At 39.4% G+C, this 14,010-nt stretch overlaps 1 protein-coding gene across 3 annotated transcripts in view; it reads right to left on the reverse strand.

Annotated features, from left to right (window-relative positions):
• Nucleotides 1-6,379: 6,379 nt before the first annotated feature.
• Nucleotides 6,380-14,010, reverse strand: part of SP3 (Sp3 transcription factor) — a 37,028-nt gene continuing 29,397 nt past the window's right edge. For all 3 annotated transcript variants that reach the window (XM_074911160.1, XM_074911159.1, XM_074911158.1), the window contains 2 exons: nt 10,361-10,557; nt 6,380-8,140 (listed from right to left, as the gene is read on the reverse strand). In XM_074911160.1, coding sequence (XP_074767261.1) covers nt 7,824-8,140; nt 10,361-10,557 — 514 coding nt within the window. In that variant the 3' untranslated portion in view covers nt 6,380-7,823. The remainder of the gene's footprint in view (nt 8,141-10,360; nt 10,558-14,010) is intronic.

Raw genomic sequence — 14,010 nt, forward strand, 5'->3', positions numbered from 1 at the left:
AGCACTGACCAAAGGTTGCTTAAAAATGAAGCCCAACCCCAAATGCTCGCACCCTTGGCCCACACCCCTGCCAGACCCATGCCACCCTCAGCACCTGCTCGCCCTGTCCCTCCTCAGGCCCACATGCCACTTGTGCTGCCTGATGACGGTGGAGGGGCAGGGGGGAGCTTGGGGCTGTAATGTCCACCCTGCTGCTAGGCCAGGGATCGCCCGCTGCAAGTAGGACCAGGGCCAGCCCTTTGGACTGGTCTCCAAAACAAATAATGTCACTCGAATTGTGCTCTGTGCGTGTGTGCATGCCAGTGGAGGCAGACGCAGCAGAGTTGTGGCTAGGGAGTGGCAGCGCTGTGGAGGTCTGTGGGTCCTCTGCCTGACATGAGCGTCCCCAAGGGGCCTGAGCCTACGCCGCTGTCACAGGCTGGCTACAGCTTTGTTATATGGCAAGGAGCCCTAACCACAGCAGGCAAAGCTTACATGGCTGGGGAACTGAGGAATAACCTTTTTAGCCAACATGCAAAAGAGCGATGAAAGTGAAGAGGCAAACAAGCTTGATTTCGCCACAGGACCCAGCCCCTCTCTTGTATTTAGTTTCCAATCCAGTTCCTACATCTTGGTATCCCTGTATTTAAAATGAAAGGATGAGATTCGGCCAAGACACCACTCAAGCAGCAGTCCACAGCTCAATCTTTAATGCACATCTGTTTTTCCCCATTGTAAATCACCTTCGATATTGCCAGATATAGGCTTTATTAAGTCTTCAAGCAATAATGCATATCTATGGCTAACCTCAGTCTAGCATGTGCTGTCTTCCTGTTTTTACATATCTGGTGACCTGGCACAAGAATTACAACAGGAAAAAGAGGTGCACAAAGCAGTAAAGAATCAAAACACAGTAAAGACTGCCACGAAAGCATCATGAATGCCAGAAAGCTTTAAGCAGCACTCAAATTTTGCCTTCTGCCCCCCTTTCCTCCCTTTATTGCATCTCGTCTGATCCATCTCCAGCCCCTGAATGGCTGCATTCACACTTGTCTGGAACCTGGAACCCAGGTTTCAGTGAGGGAATCAGGAATTAGGATCCATAAATTATGTCAGCTCTTTCTGTAGTGTGTCTCCACAGCCTCCTGCAGCCCTGCTTCGAGTCACTTGTCCAACCCATCTGTTCCTACCTCTTTCCCACCACCCTCGCTTTGTTCTCATGTTCACCAGTTTTCCTACCAGCCCATAAGCTGTGCCACAATATCACTTTCTATTAACTGCTTGTTCAGTGACTGGTACTAACAAGCTGCTTGTTACCAGCTCACATACCTCAGCTCTTCTTACCCACTCCCCAGTGCTGCTCTTGAAAAATATGGCAAAGTGCTGCTATACAGCCCTATATCTGCTCCAACCACACTTGAACATTAAATGTTTTTTATGTAAGGCTGTACACAGGTCCCAACAGGGATCCAAGGCTTACATAGTAAGGAATACAGCTGTACCCAATTAGCTTGTGCTCAACACCTCCAAAAGAGGCAAAGAATCATAGAATGGTTTGGGTTGGAAAGGACCTTACAGATCATCTAGTTCCACCACCCCCCACACACAGGCAGGGACACTTTCCACTAGATCAGGTTGCTCAAAGCCTCAAGAATATGACCAGAAATAGCAGGATCTCAGAGAAGTGGAAGGGCTGGTGGAAGGTCCCAGAGCAGGTCTCAGCCAAGCTAAAAGTACCAGACATGGCTTCTTCCCTTTCAGGAGCCATTGTTTTCACCACTAAACCTTCCAGCAGCACCATCTGTAGTACTAGAAACAGACTTTAGCACCAGGAAAAGAATGGTTCGCAGAATACAAAAGAAGTCTCTAAAATCACAGTAAGCAGAAGCAATAGGATTTATTTGTATTCAGCTACCTTCCCTATGTACCAATAGTGACTCATGCAATGACCTAGACAGAGGTTAGAACTCAGGAATTCATTTAACCAGTAAGCATAGATCCATCCCATCAGAAACATCATCATGATGACTCCACCATAGGGTGAACAAGTACAGAAACCCAGTGATTTTCCCTGCAAACCTCTACAGTGGTGTAATTCCTTAACACAGGAGCAAAGGTTGCTTGCAACATAATGGAGTAGACTATTTTCCTAAGTGTTTGTCTGTCAACTCAAAACACAACCTGACACAATAAAAAAAATCCAGTTAGGAAGCATCTGTGATGAAGTAGCCATTTGTGGGTTTTGTGCATAAATTATGACTAAAATTCTGTGAATACCTTGCATAGGGAAGTAAGTTCTATAGAAACAGAAGGGAGAACTTAAGAATGTGGGCGGGTGGGTGGCCCAGCATATGTGAAAGTCAGGGACTCCTTTGGAGAACATCAGATTTCAGTGTTATTTTGTCCATGCCTGGAACTCAGCTCAGCCATCTCTCTGATGGTTCTTTTCTTGTCAGGGGCCAAGAGGTCCTTACTTGAAAGACCTTTCTGGAGAAAGGTGTGCTGAATTATATACCACTTATAAACTAATCATTGGTGCTTGAAAATTACTTGCTACTGTGACCTAGCTGCTTATAATCCTTGCAAAGGTATTGTTCTTCAAGCAGTTTTGTGAAAAATGCAAGTTCATTTTAAGATATATAAAGATATAAATCTTGTTCTATCTGTAGGCATGCCACTAACATGCCCAAGATTGGAGCTTTCAGAGGGAACAGGAAAGTGTGCACAAACAGTAAATACTTCTGAGTCTTGCTTTGGAACCTTTTCCTGGTAGTACCCATTTCATGCTGAGTTCAAAATCTGTGCAACTGGGCTTTTCAACTAAAGAGAAAGCGTAGCAGGGGAGAGAAGGTTATTTCCTTGCAGATAATTTTCAGACCATTCTTCTGCCAAGTCAGCAATGATAGGGCTTGAGAATGTGTACCAACTTGTCTGGACAAGGGCTTGGTCAGTGTCAAGATGCGAAAGTGAGCTCTAAAATTACATAAGAGACTCTCTGGTTTGAGTCAGAAATTACTTTTCTTACCTTCAAGATTAAAGAAGGAAACATAGGTAGAACCTGTTGTATAAAATGTTTCTTTTTGCTTTAATCTTTGAGAAACTGGAACACAGAACAACCTGATGCCAACCACCAGTACGCCACTGGTATGGAAAATTGAAACAATCCCTAAAAGAAACATTACGGGTAGCACAGGGTGATCAGAAAATATTTGTATTATTGCTTTGCAGACCGTATGTTTTCCTTAATTTCAAAATATACAAACCTTAAACTTTCTTTGTATGGTCAATTTTAGGTCCCAATGACCACTAAACTAAGGGATTTACTATACATAGTTTGTAGATAGCTATGACTGTCAGATAGTGGAGATTTACCACAGAAATGAAGGATAGGTTTTCACTGGCAGGAACATTTCTGGCTTCTGGGTGAAAACGAAGAATCTTCAAATAACATACTGCCCCCCCCCCCCCCCCAAACAGAAAAATGTATGTAAATCTTATATACAACACAGTACTTCATGAATTGCATACCTAAAAATTATGTACACATTTTATATTTATTTTCCAAGCACAAAGGCTGAGACACTGTGCAAAAATGGCATGCAGCACAATTCCAAGCAAACAGACAACTTGAATCTTTGCACTGCTGCAAAACCCCCAAATCACACTCCAGAGCTTTTCACTCTTACCTTTCGGTATTTGTTTTGCCTGTGGCCTCTTGGACATCTCAGGAATTGGGAAGGACCAACATATCAGGACAAGAGAGGTGGAAGGCTCTCACAGACCACTGTTCACTGACAGGAAGAGGTGTGGTCACAGGTTCTTGCGATAAATTACTGATCATATTTGGAGCAATGCTTGAGACTGCATAAAGCACCTACACATCTGACTAAGATTCTAGCAGACATCCTACAGATACAGATATAGGAAAGATATACCAGAATATACTGAAGTAGTAATGAACAGCAATTCTAGAGCATCGAATGGAGGTGGTCTTTTTATAGAAAATATCATCTGCCAGATATGATCTGAGTCAGTCATGTCAGCTTCTTCTGTCCTGTTCTACAGTGCGTGCTTTGCACTTCTTATGGTGGTAATGGTGGTGGTAAAAAGCTGGAGGAAAGACAGTCATTTGCTAATTCTTTACTTAAAGGAACAAAGAACCACTTGACAGATGATTATTAGCTCCATTCCCTCATTCCCCAACAGCCAGAACAAATTATCAGAGCTTTCCTGAAGCCACTGGGAAGGCTTACCTTACTCTATTCCAGCATCTCAAAACACCTCAAACCAAAGCCTGATACTTCCATCTTGTTCAGTGAAAGAAGAGCTCTGTGGACTCCCCTCCCTAAGGAAAAATCTGAATCTTGAAACTAGAAATCCTGTCCCTCACAAGTGTTTCAGTGATTATATCATTCTCCTTAGACATATTACCTCTTGGCCTGGTAAGCAGTAATGATTAAAACCTCTTGTCTGCAAGAGTTGGTAGTAGTTTGTAACTTATAAGGATCAAACCATTAGCTGATTCAGGAACGAGCCAAAGAACACTCAAATTATAGCAAGTGTACGTACAGGCCTTGTGCTTAGAGAAAATAATTACCCTGACTGTTGAAATTGATAACATAGGCTGCTCTCAAGCTCACGCTCTCTTGCAGAACCAGTTTTAAGGGCTTCTTAATTAGCGATTACATCAGACTGCAAGTGATACAAACCATCCAAGCATCTAAAGGCTACCATACCAAGAAACTATACAAGTGAGGAAGTCTGACATGAAAATAAATGTGTAAAATGCTACAGATTATATCAGTAAGAAGCAAGAAGCACACCAAGCAACCACCATCAGGAATCCATGAAGAACTGATTCACAGATAAACCTCAAAGCCTTCTACAGAATGCACAATTTTGTCTTGGTATCATATGAGTTGCTAGAGTGACCACAAAAGAAAGCCATGAGGTAGCAACAATCCTAGATATACCAAAGATCTTATATTTGGGCTCACGAACCTCTGCCCTGGAGGTGAGCAGAGATCTTTCAAAAATCACTGTCATGCACCGTGTGAACACACACAGCAGCGTTCTCAACACAACCACTACGGTTGAGCTATGAGGCAGATGGCCCTTAGACAGCAGGCTTTCCATAATACTTTTTCCTACACATTTCTCCAGAGTTACTTTCTTCCAAAACTTCTACCTTCTGAAGTATCTTAGCAACAAAATATTTATTTTTTAAGAAAGTGCCACCTAAACGTTAAAGTAACCACTTGATGTACTGAGCATTAAAGTTTTGAGAAATAAAGCAATCTCATCTTCAACAATGAGGCATCAAAACCCTTGGCATCAAAACACCTTCATCCACAGATGAACATCAGTGAAAGTGTTGTTTCAGAAATCCTTTAAAAAGTGAGTTTCATTAAGAAAGTAGCCCTTTTCACTCCCTCTTAAAATAATGCACTAACATAGCTACAAATGGCTACAGAGATGAGAAACAGAAGCAAAGTATTAGAAATGGAAGTAATTTATACTAACATGCTTTGTGAACTAAGACAGCTTTTGAAAACAAAGCCCATTCACCTGTCTAAAGGAAGTGGATTCAGAGTATGTTAAAATATTGGCAACATCCATGGAATGTCACAAGTCTAAGCAGAACTGTCTTCTCTCCCAAGCTGCTGCTCTTTTGAATTACCAACCAATTTCACTCTCTTATTTCAGTAAACAGAAGATTAAGTTGATGATGAATTAACTCCCTTTTCTCTGTACCTGTCAATTCCTGTTGCTCTGAATCTCAAAAGATTTGCATTAAACTTTTTTTCCACTAAACTGCAAATGCAGAAAATTGCTTCATGACTTTGTCCAGTTCTTTCCTAGGCTGAACTCTATCCAGTTTATCCTACGTTACCCTGGTCCATCCTCTGGCCATTTGATACTCGTAAGACTTTAGACTTCACAAATAAAAGCTTTTCACTTTCATGACAGTGTAATATACAACCATCGCACTTTTTAATCTCACAGTTCTCATTAGTCTTTCTTACTCCATCTAAAACATCCCTTTTAGCCACAGTTCCCTATCAAGACTGGCTGTATTGTGACATCTAAGTGTCAGGGGACTTAAATGCAACTTCATTTTCATATTCTATAGGATAGGTCCTACATTTCCCTCACACCCTGCTCAACATAAGGTCAAAAAAGTTACCACTACACCAACATAGTATATAGCACATGCATAACCGTGCACACACAGATGGAGGGATTTTTTGAGAGTGAGGAGGTGGTGTATTACCACACAAGGGAAGGAAACACTACTTCTACTTCCCATCATCTAGCACAAAATAATAAAACATCTCAGACTATCAAGATGTATTATGAAATTACACTGTTAGTTAACAAGAAGTACAGTAAACTCAAGTCAAAAGAAAAAAAAATAGTGTTTTATTAACTACCACACTGTTATAATACACTTTAAACGTACAATAAGGTAGCCTTTAAATTTGAGGTGGTTTTAAGAATAACAAATGAACAGATTTCCAAATGTTTGTAAATAGGTGAACTGCAGTAATTATTGTTGTACATTTTTTGAAAATGGTATAGCACTTACAGACTGGCTATATAACTTCATTTTGTACATTTTTCTATAATTGAAAATATAAACAGTAATTAAAAAATAAAAAGAAAATTCAGCATAATAAAAAACATATATGTTTATCAGTTAAATGTACTGGATACATACAATTTTTAAGGGAAGAAGCAAAAAAGGAAAGATGGCTGATATTTAAATGCAGATTGACTAACCAAAAACTAAACAACAAACAAATAAAAACCTCATAAAACCCCTAGTTCACTATGACTATATCCATATGTTTGGGAGTACTGTCAATATGGAAGTGATTTTTTCTGTTGTATTTGCATATGTTGTATTTCACTGGTAATTTACACGATGGCTTTTAAGGCCCTGGCAGACAGATGTTTTTTGGAAAAAGATTTGATAAAAATCACTGCTGAGACGCAATACACCTTATTTTTGGTCCTCCAATGTTCAAAAGAAGGGATATACTTCACTATAACATTTGCCTTACCACCCAAATGCCTCAACCTATACATATTTTTTTTTAAACATTTTAAGCTTTTTAAACATTGGTTATATTGCCCACCTTGGTTACTGAAAGAATATTAACAAGACATCATTTTGGCAAATTAAATCTTAAACATGGCTTTTCAATAGGATTTAAAAGGTGACTATCCCTAGAGTTCCATGTTAAAATGTAGTTTTCAAAATCTTACAAGAGTAATGCTTAAAATATTGTACATAGTTAACCTAATTAAAATAATTAGCTTCAAAATGACAAGTTGATGAGCTAAGTAAAGCCTACACTATGTAACATTTGCTTGGAAACTTGATTTGTCAGTTATGCATAATAAAAATTCCAGTCATCAAGAAAATTACAAAATTTCTTTTATCATAACATGATTTCTTTTCACCCATCAACTTCTTTTATCTTACAATAGATAAATACCAACATGTTCTCATTTTTTTACACTAAACCACACAGGATTGATGCATTTGGTTAGACTACCATTTCCATCGTTAAATTCTTTTTTTTTTTTAATATAACTTGGTAAAATTTCATCTCTTCTAGATTCCAAAAGTACCTACAAAACCCATGCAATTTTACCATTTTAATATACTATGGAATATCATACAAAGTAAGGCATTTCAGTGTCATGTATAACCAAGTTACTGTCAATCCAAAAATTTTTGCACATCAATAAAAAGATATCTAAGAACTTAGGAACAATATTCTTCTCACTACTGTATAAAAATAACCACAATTAATAGGTATCTTGTGTAATATTTACTCCATTGTCTCGTTTCCCGAAACTGTGACAAGCTGTAAAGGTATTTCAGTGTTGGTAAGAATATCCTGATTGCTGGTGCCAGATGTATTTACAGTTCCTATTCCTGAAACAGAGCCTTGTTGAATATTTGCAAGAATAAGTGTTGTTCCTCCTGCAGTAATCAAAGTATCATCAGGTGTTGCTTCCACTGATGCCAGCACTGTACTGCTAGAGTGAATACCTTTTTTATTCTGATGTGTTTTAATGTGTTTGGCAAGGTGGTCACTTCTCATAAAGCGTTTTGAACATTCTGGACAGACAAATTTCTTCTCACCTGTCACAGAAGATAAGAAAAAAACATGTTTTCAAGAATATTAAAAATATCAAATGTACACCAAAAACTGGGATAACTTACTGCCTTTCAGAGTCAGAATTCTAACATCTATACTGAAGAAAAAAATGATCCAACATGATAAACGAGTTAAATTTCTAGACCCATATAAATCCTTCAAAAGAATTGATTTTTTTTTCTGTGTCTCATGGAGTTTGAGAAGATCTTTCAGGCAAGCTAAAGAATCCTGTCATCTCATATCCTTAGGCTGCTAAGTTGCACCGCAGTTATTACCAATAAATAACTTTTAAGAGGAGAACCAAACCTGCCAAATGATGGACAGGGAAGACTGAGCTCCTGCGGAGTCACACTTGAGACTGACAGACAAGATCATTACAGTAATTCAGGTTTGCAGGGACCTCCGGAGGTCTCCAGTCTGATCTCTCTCAAAGCAGGTTCAGCAATGAGGTCAGACCTGGTGGCTCAGGAATTTATCCAGTTTGGTCTTGAAAACCTTTAAGGATGGAGACTGCAGAAACTCTGTGGGTATCCTGTTCCAGTGCCTGGCTGTCCTCCCAATGAAAAAGGTTTTCTTTATATCTGGTCTGAACTCTCTTTGCAATTTACATCTGTTGTCTCTCATCCTCCCACCAATGCACCACCATGAGAAGTCTGTCTTTGCCTTCTTAATGGTGGCCTTTCAGATACTAGAAGGCTGCTATTAAGCTCCTCCCTGCCCTTACTGTTGTCTTTGTGCAGCTGAATAAGCCCAGTTCCTACAGCCTTTCCTCATAAGGCAAACATTCCAGCTTCCTGATCATCTTGGTTGCCTTCAGTGAACTCACTCCTGTTGAACAAGGTTTTTCTACATATTTGGGGCTGAAAACTAGATGCAATATTCTAGATGCAGTCTAACCAGTGCTAAGAAGGGGATAATCACTTCCCTAGAACTCGTGTCTCTGCTTCTGTTGATACAGCCCCAGCCATCTTTGCTGCTGGCTTCTGCTCATGTTCTGGTTGCCTATCAAGACTTCCAGGTACTTTTCAGTAGAGCTGTTTCCCAACAAGTCAGTGCTTATCCTGTGCTGTTGCATGGGTTAATTCCATCCCAGGTGCAGTACTTTGCGTTTATCCTTGCTGAATTTCATAATGTTCCTGTCAGCCCATTCCTTCAGCCCGATTCCCTCTGAATAGCAGCCCTGTCCTCAAATGCAATGACGGTTCGCCCCCGTTTGGTGTCATCCACAAACCTAAGAAGGGTGTACTCTGTCACCTCCTCCAGGTCAGTAACTAAGATGTTTATCAGGTCAAAGTATAAATCCCTGCAGTTCTCTACTTTTTATTGGCATGCAGGTACACTAGGAGCTATTAACCATACCCCCCCAAGCTAGATCATTCAACCAGCCTCTTCTTTTTTAAACCCATCTGGCTGTCCATCCAGACAGACCATAAAATCCCAGCTTGGGTTCAAGCATCCAACATGTTTAAGAAAAGCACATCATTAGGTACAAAACATGAAGTACTTTTCATAGACATTGCAAAGACAGTTTTCTAAGCTATGTAAATGCTGATAAGCACAGAATATGTATCTATTGTCATTGAGTTTTTCAAATAGTCTAATATTAAAATGTAAGCATCCTGTAGAATGCAATTAGGGATTCAGTTTGTAGGAAAACAGGTAATAGAGACAACAGATTTAAAACAAACCGTCCTTAGAAAGGTGGATGATATACACTAATTTATTTTCTTTGTGTTAGACAAAAGGAGAAATGTGAACCTGGAGTCCCTAATGGATGGTCTAACCATGAAACTAAAAGATGTAGAATGATGGACTATTACATGCTCTTCCTTGATTTTGTGAATGACATCTAATCCTTTGGACATCTAGCCCTCTATTTTTATTGGAAGTTTTAAGCTGGACCAACAGTTCTAATCTGGTTCAGACAAATTAAATGCATTGCTGAATCTGAATAAAGTATTCTGATTAAACTATATTAAATATTAGCTTAAATGTCAGTTCTGAATCAAAAAAGGTAGCTGTTTTTCCTTCTCAGATCTATGAAAGAAATCAAAGTGTAGCTCTAAGTATTAGCTGATTTTTGAAGTCACACTACATTAAAATCAATCCAATAAAAAGATCTGTTCTCTTCTTATAAGTTATTTATTTAAACTCTCTCCATGACACATCTTTAGTTAAATGCACCAAAATCAAAGACTGAAAACCTGTGTGCGTTCTTCGGTGTCGCTGAAGCTCATCGCTGCGAGTGAACCTTTTGCCACAGAACATCCAAGTACAAACAAATGGACGCTCTCCAGAATGCCAGCGGAGATGAGCTCTCAAATGTGAAGTTTTCCCATACACTTTGCCACACCCTGGTATGTGACAAATGTGTTGCTTCTTTTTTCCCAAGTTGGAGCCTCTGTTAAAAAAAAAAAAAAAAAAAAAAAAGGAGAAGTGATTAATTCTAATACATTCCTCCTAAATACTGGTCATACATATAAGTGGGGTTACATATACTAATAGATCTGCAAACAAACCTGCACAGCTTCCCATTTTTGTTTCAAATACAGCGTCCAGTACACTCCATAAGAAGCTGGAACTAAATTCTATAATGCTATCCCAATTCTGCAACCAACTATAAATTCAACAGCATGTGATATTTAAATGATACAAGTGTAATCTTTAGCAAGCATACATGTATATGAAGTTAGAAATACAGTCATTACAGCAGTTTGTACTATTTTGATGCTGAAGTGCCCACATTTTAAATTTCTCCCAGTTTCATTTTTTACCATACCAAAGACAGTTTTGGCAAAGAAAAACACAAATTACTGCAATTGCCAAAATGAAAACTGGAGATTTTGGCAACTAGCAAGAGAGCAGATGGGACTTTTGGCAACTTGGGGAAACCTGAGAAGCAGTTTGGTGTTGGAGGACAAGCATACTAACTTGAGTATTTCCACTAAAAGGAGTGCCAGTGAAACAAGCTGATCTCGCTAACATTTAAATTAATTCCTTGATATTTCAGAAAAAAAAAAAAAACACATCAAAATTCACCGGTAGTATAATCCAGATTACTGAGCTTGATGTCTATTTTAAGATGCTGCCTTACTGAAATAGTAGGTGTCTGATTCAGTGGAAACACCTAACACAAATGCCTAACTTTTTTTTTTTTTTAAATAAAATCACCAGAGAGGGGTCAGAGTCTCTGAAGACCCAGAGAAAGAGATCAGTCTGGCAAGCACAGGGCATCATGATTGATTTTAGCCAATTTAAGTGTTTGCTGCTGCTGAAAGGGGCACTCCAGGGAAAAGATCTGGCTGACAATACAGCTATATGCATGGTAAGTGCCGGTACAAGGGAGGAGATTGGAAAAGCCAAGCATCAGGCCACCTTATTCATCAGCAGTGTTAACTTAGAACAGATTAAGTGGATTCTGAAATCAGTCTTAGGCACTCCATCCTCCATGACCGATTACACAATTTTCAGCTGCCTCCCCAGGGCAAATTTTTTTCCTTAAATTGGGTGTTGAACTTCTGCTTAACCACCCAGTGGCTGAAGGATTTGCCTAGCAACTATTAGACGTAGATTCTTATCCCTGCATTCAGAACAATTCTGGTTTACATCTAATGAGGCTTCAGGGTAAAATGTATATACACTTTAAGGAGCTAGCACTTGGAAGCAAGCATTTCTCAACTGGCACAGAAATTAACTCAGTCTAAAAACTCACAGCATCTAAAGGGAATTCCAACCATAGCACATATGCATCTAAAACATTCCAGACAGTCCAGAAAAGGAGATAAAATCCAGTTAAGTCCTAGAAAATGTTTCAAAGAAGTCTCTATCTAGAGATATCTTCACAGTGCTTCATTAGTTATTTTGTCTCAGAAGAAAAAACTATCACTTCTACATACTGATTATTTGTCATGACAATGTATGTTTTGATTTCAAAACAAATTCGATGGCAGTAGAAGTAGAGTGTCAAGAAGGCTTTTAACAGTTACGGTTGCTAACTACCAGCTATGACAATACAGTGGGAATTTCTTCACCCAACCAATCATGACGTGTCATAGTATCAATAAAGGACTATCACCAATTACCGACTCTGGTGATCAATTCCTGAACTGGCCACAGGTGGATGGGCCACCTTCACTCAACTGGGAAAAGAGACATTGATAAATACCAGTGGTAGTCTATGGGTATGGTGACAGAACAGATTTTGCTTGTCTCATTTTTTTTGGTTTTATTGCCACCCCTCAATCCTTAGCCTCACAGAAAGTCCACTTGCCTGTTTTATCCAGTTTGTTTATAAATTTCATACAAAAAATTCTGACCTGATATCTTAAGCTCTTCCATCATTAGCAGTCTTGGCAAGAACACTTCTGATTTAATTTTCCTTTTTCAATGTCCCAAAAGAAGATCACTTCTTTGGACCAGGACAAATATTGCGCTTTTTACAGAATCACAGAATCATCTGGGCTGAAAACGACCTTAAAGATCATCTAGTCCAACCATTAACCTAACACTGACCGGTCTCAACTACACCATATCCCTAAGCGCTATGTCGACTCGACTCTTTAAACACCTCCAGGGATGGGGACTCCACCACCTCCCTGGGCAGCCCATTCCAACGCCTACCTCACCTGAAATGTCCATTTTTGGTAGCCTTTGCTATATCTAAACTCTCAGGTTCACACTCTTCCATGGCCTTCCCTCAAACCAAGATTAAAATGCAAAATTAACTGTACTGTCAGTCATTTAACTTTGTATTATGCCACCTACACAAAAGCTCGATATTCACAAGTTTTGAACATTCAGCCCATCTCAAAGGCATTTAGCAAAATGTATTTAGATTGCTCCCTTTCTTTTTTAGTTTCTCAGCCTCCACAAACAGCTAGGTCACCAGACAAAACTCACTGTACCTTTAACAGTTCCAGTGGCATTCATCTATCAGCCCACAACACCCAGCTACCCAGACTCCAAGGAAGAAATTTTCTGTATTCCTCCTTTCGCCTTACTGCAACCAGTTCCACAGTTCTCAGGCTCTATGCTCATTTTCATCTAATGATTCAGTTCTAGACAGCTCTTCTTCAGGTCCTCTTGTTTGGTGGCTCAAGTCATCCAGCAATTGTGGTGCAAGTCAAAGGAAGATGCATGGCTCTTCTCCATTATACAGTCTTGGTAACTGAAAGAATTCTCCACAGAATCCCACTATCCTGTGTTAACTGCTTGTCCAACTCCATGTAACCCTAAGAAGTGCCCAGCCTATGTTTATTAAAACAAAATGTATTACTGCACTTGAGAATACATTTCTGTACACAGAATATTTTTTTGTATTTGGTATTTCATCCTCACACCTTCTCCAAATATACTACAGTCTTCTCCTCCACAATCATCAGTACAAATATTTTGTAAGTTTGCCTGATACAGTACATAGATGTGACACAAATGACAGGAAATCACATCAAATTCCCCCAGAATAATTTTTAAATTCCAAAATCAGTTGTTTGAAGTTGGTTAATTGCACCTTTAGTCTAGACTGAAGGAAACCAAGGTTCAACTCACGGTCAGCTTACTGTGCATAGGTGGTGTAGCATACGTAATTTTAAGCATCTCACCTAACTTGTGACAGAATTCCATAGCAGACTCCGACGTTCAAAGTGAGGGGCAAGTTAGGGATTCACAGAATGAAATCGACAAGACTACTGTGAACAGATAACTAATTGTATGTATTCTACACAGCTTCATATAGGCATCTACACGTTTGTTTCACGTGTGCTCTAAACTGACTGGATAGGACCAAATTCTATCTGGACGCTCTGCAGCTGTGACAGTGTGCCACTATGACCTAACACGTCATGTTAAGAGGCCT

The sequence above is a fragment of the Athene noctua genome, chromosome 7 (genome assembly GCF_965140245.1).
Source record: "Athene noctua chromosome 7, bAthNoc1.hap1.1, whole genome shotgun sequence".
Classification (NCBI taxonomy): domain Eukaryota; kingdom Metazoa; phylum Chordata; class Aves; order Strigiformes; family Strigidae; genus Athene; species Athene noctua.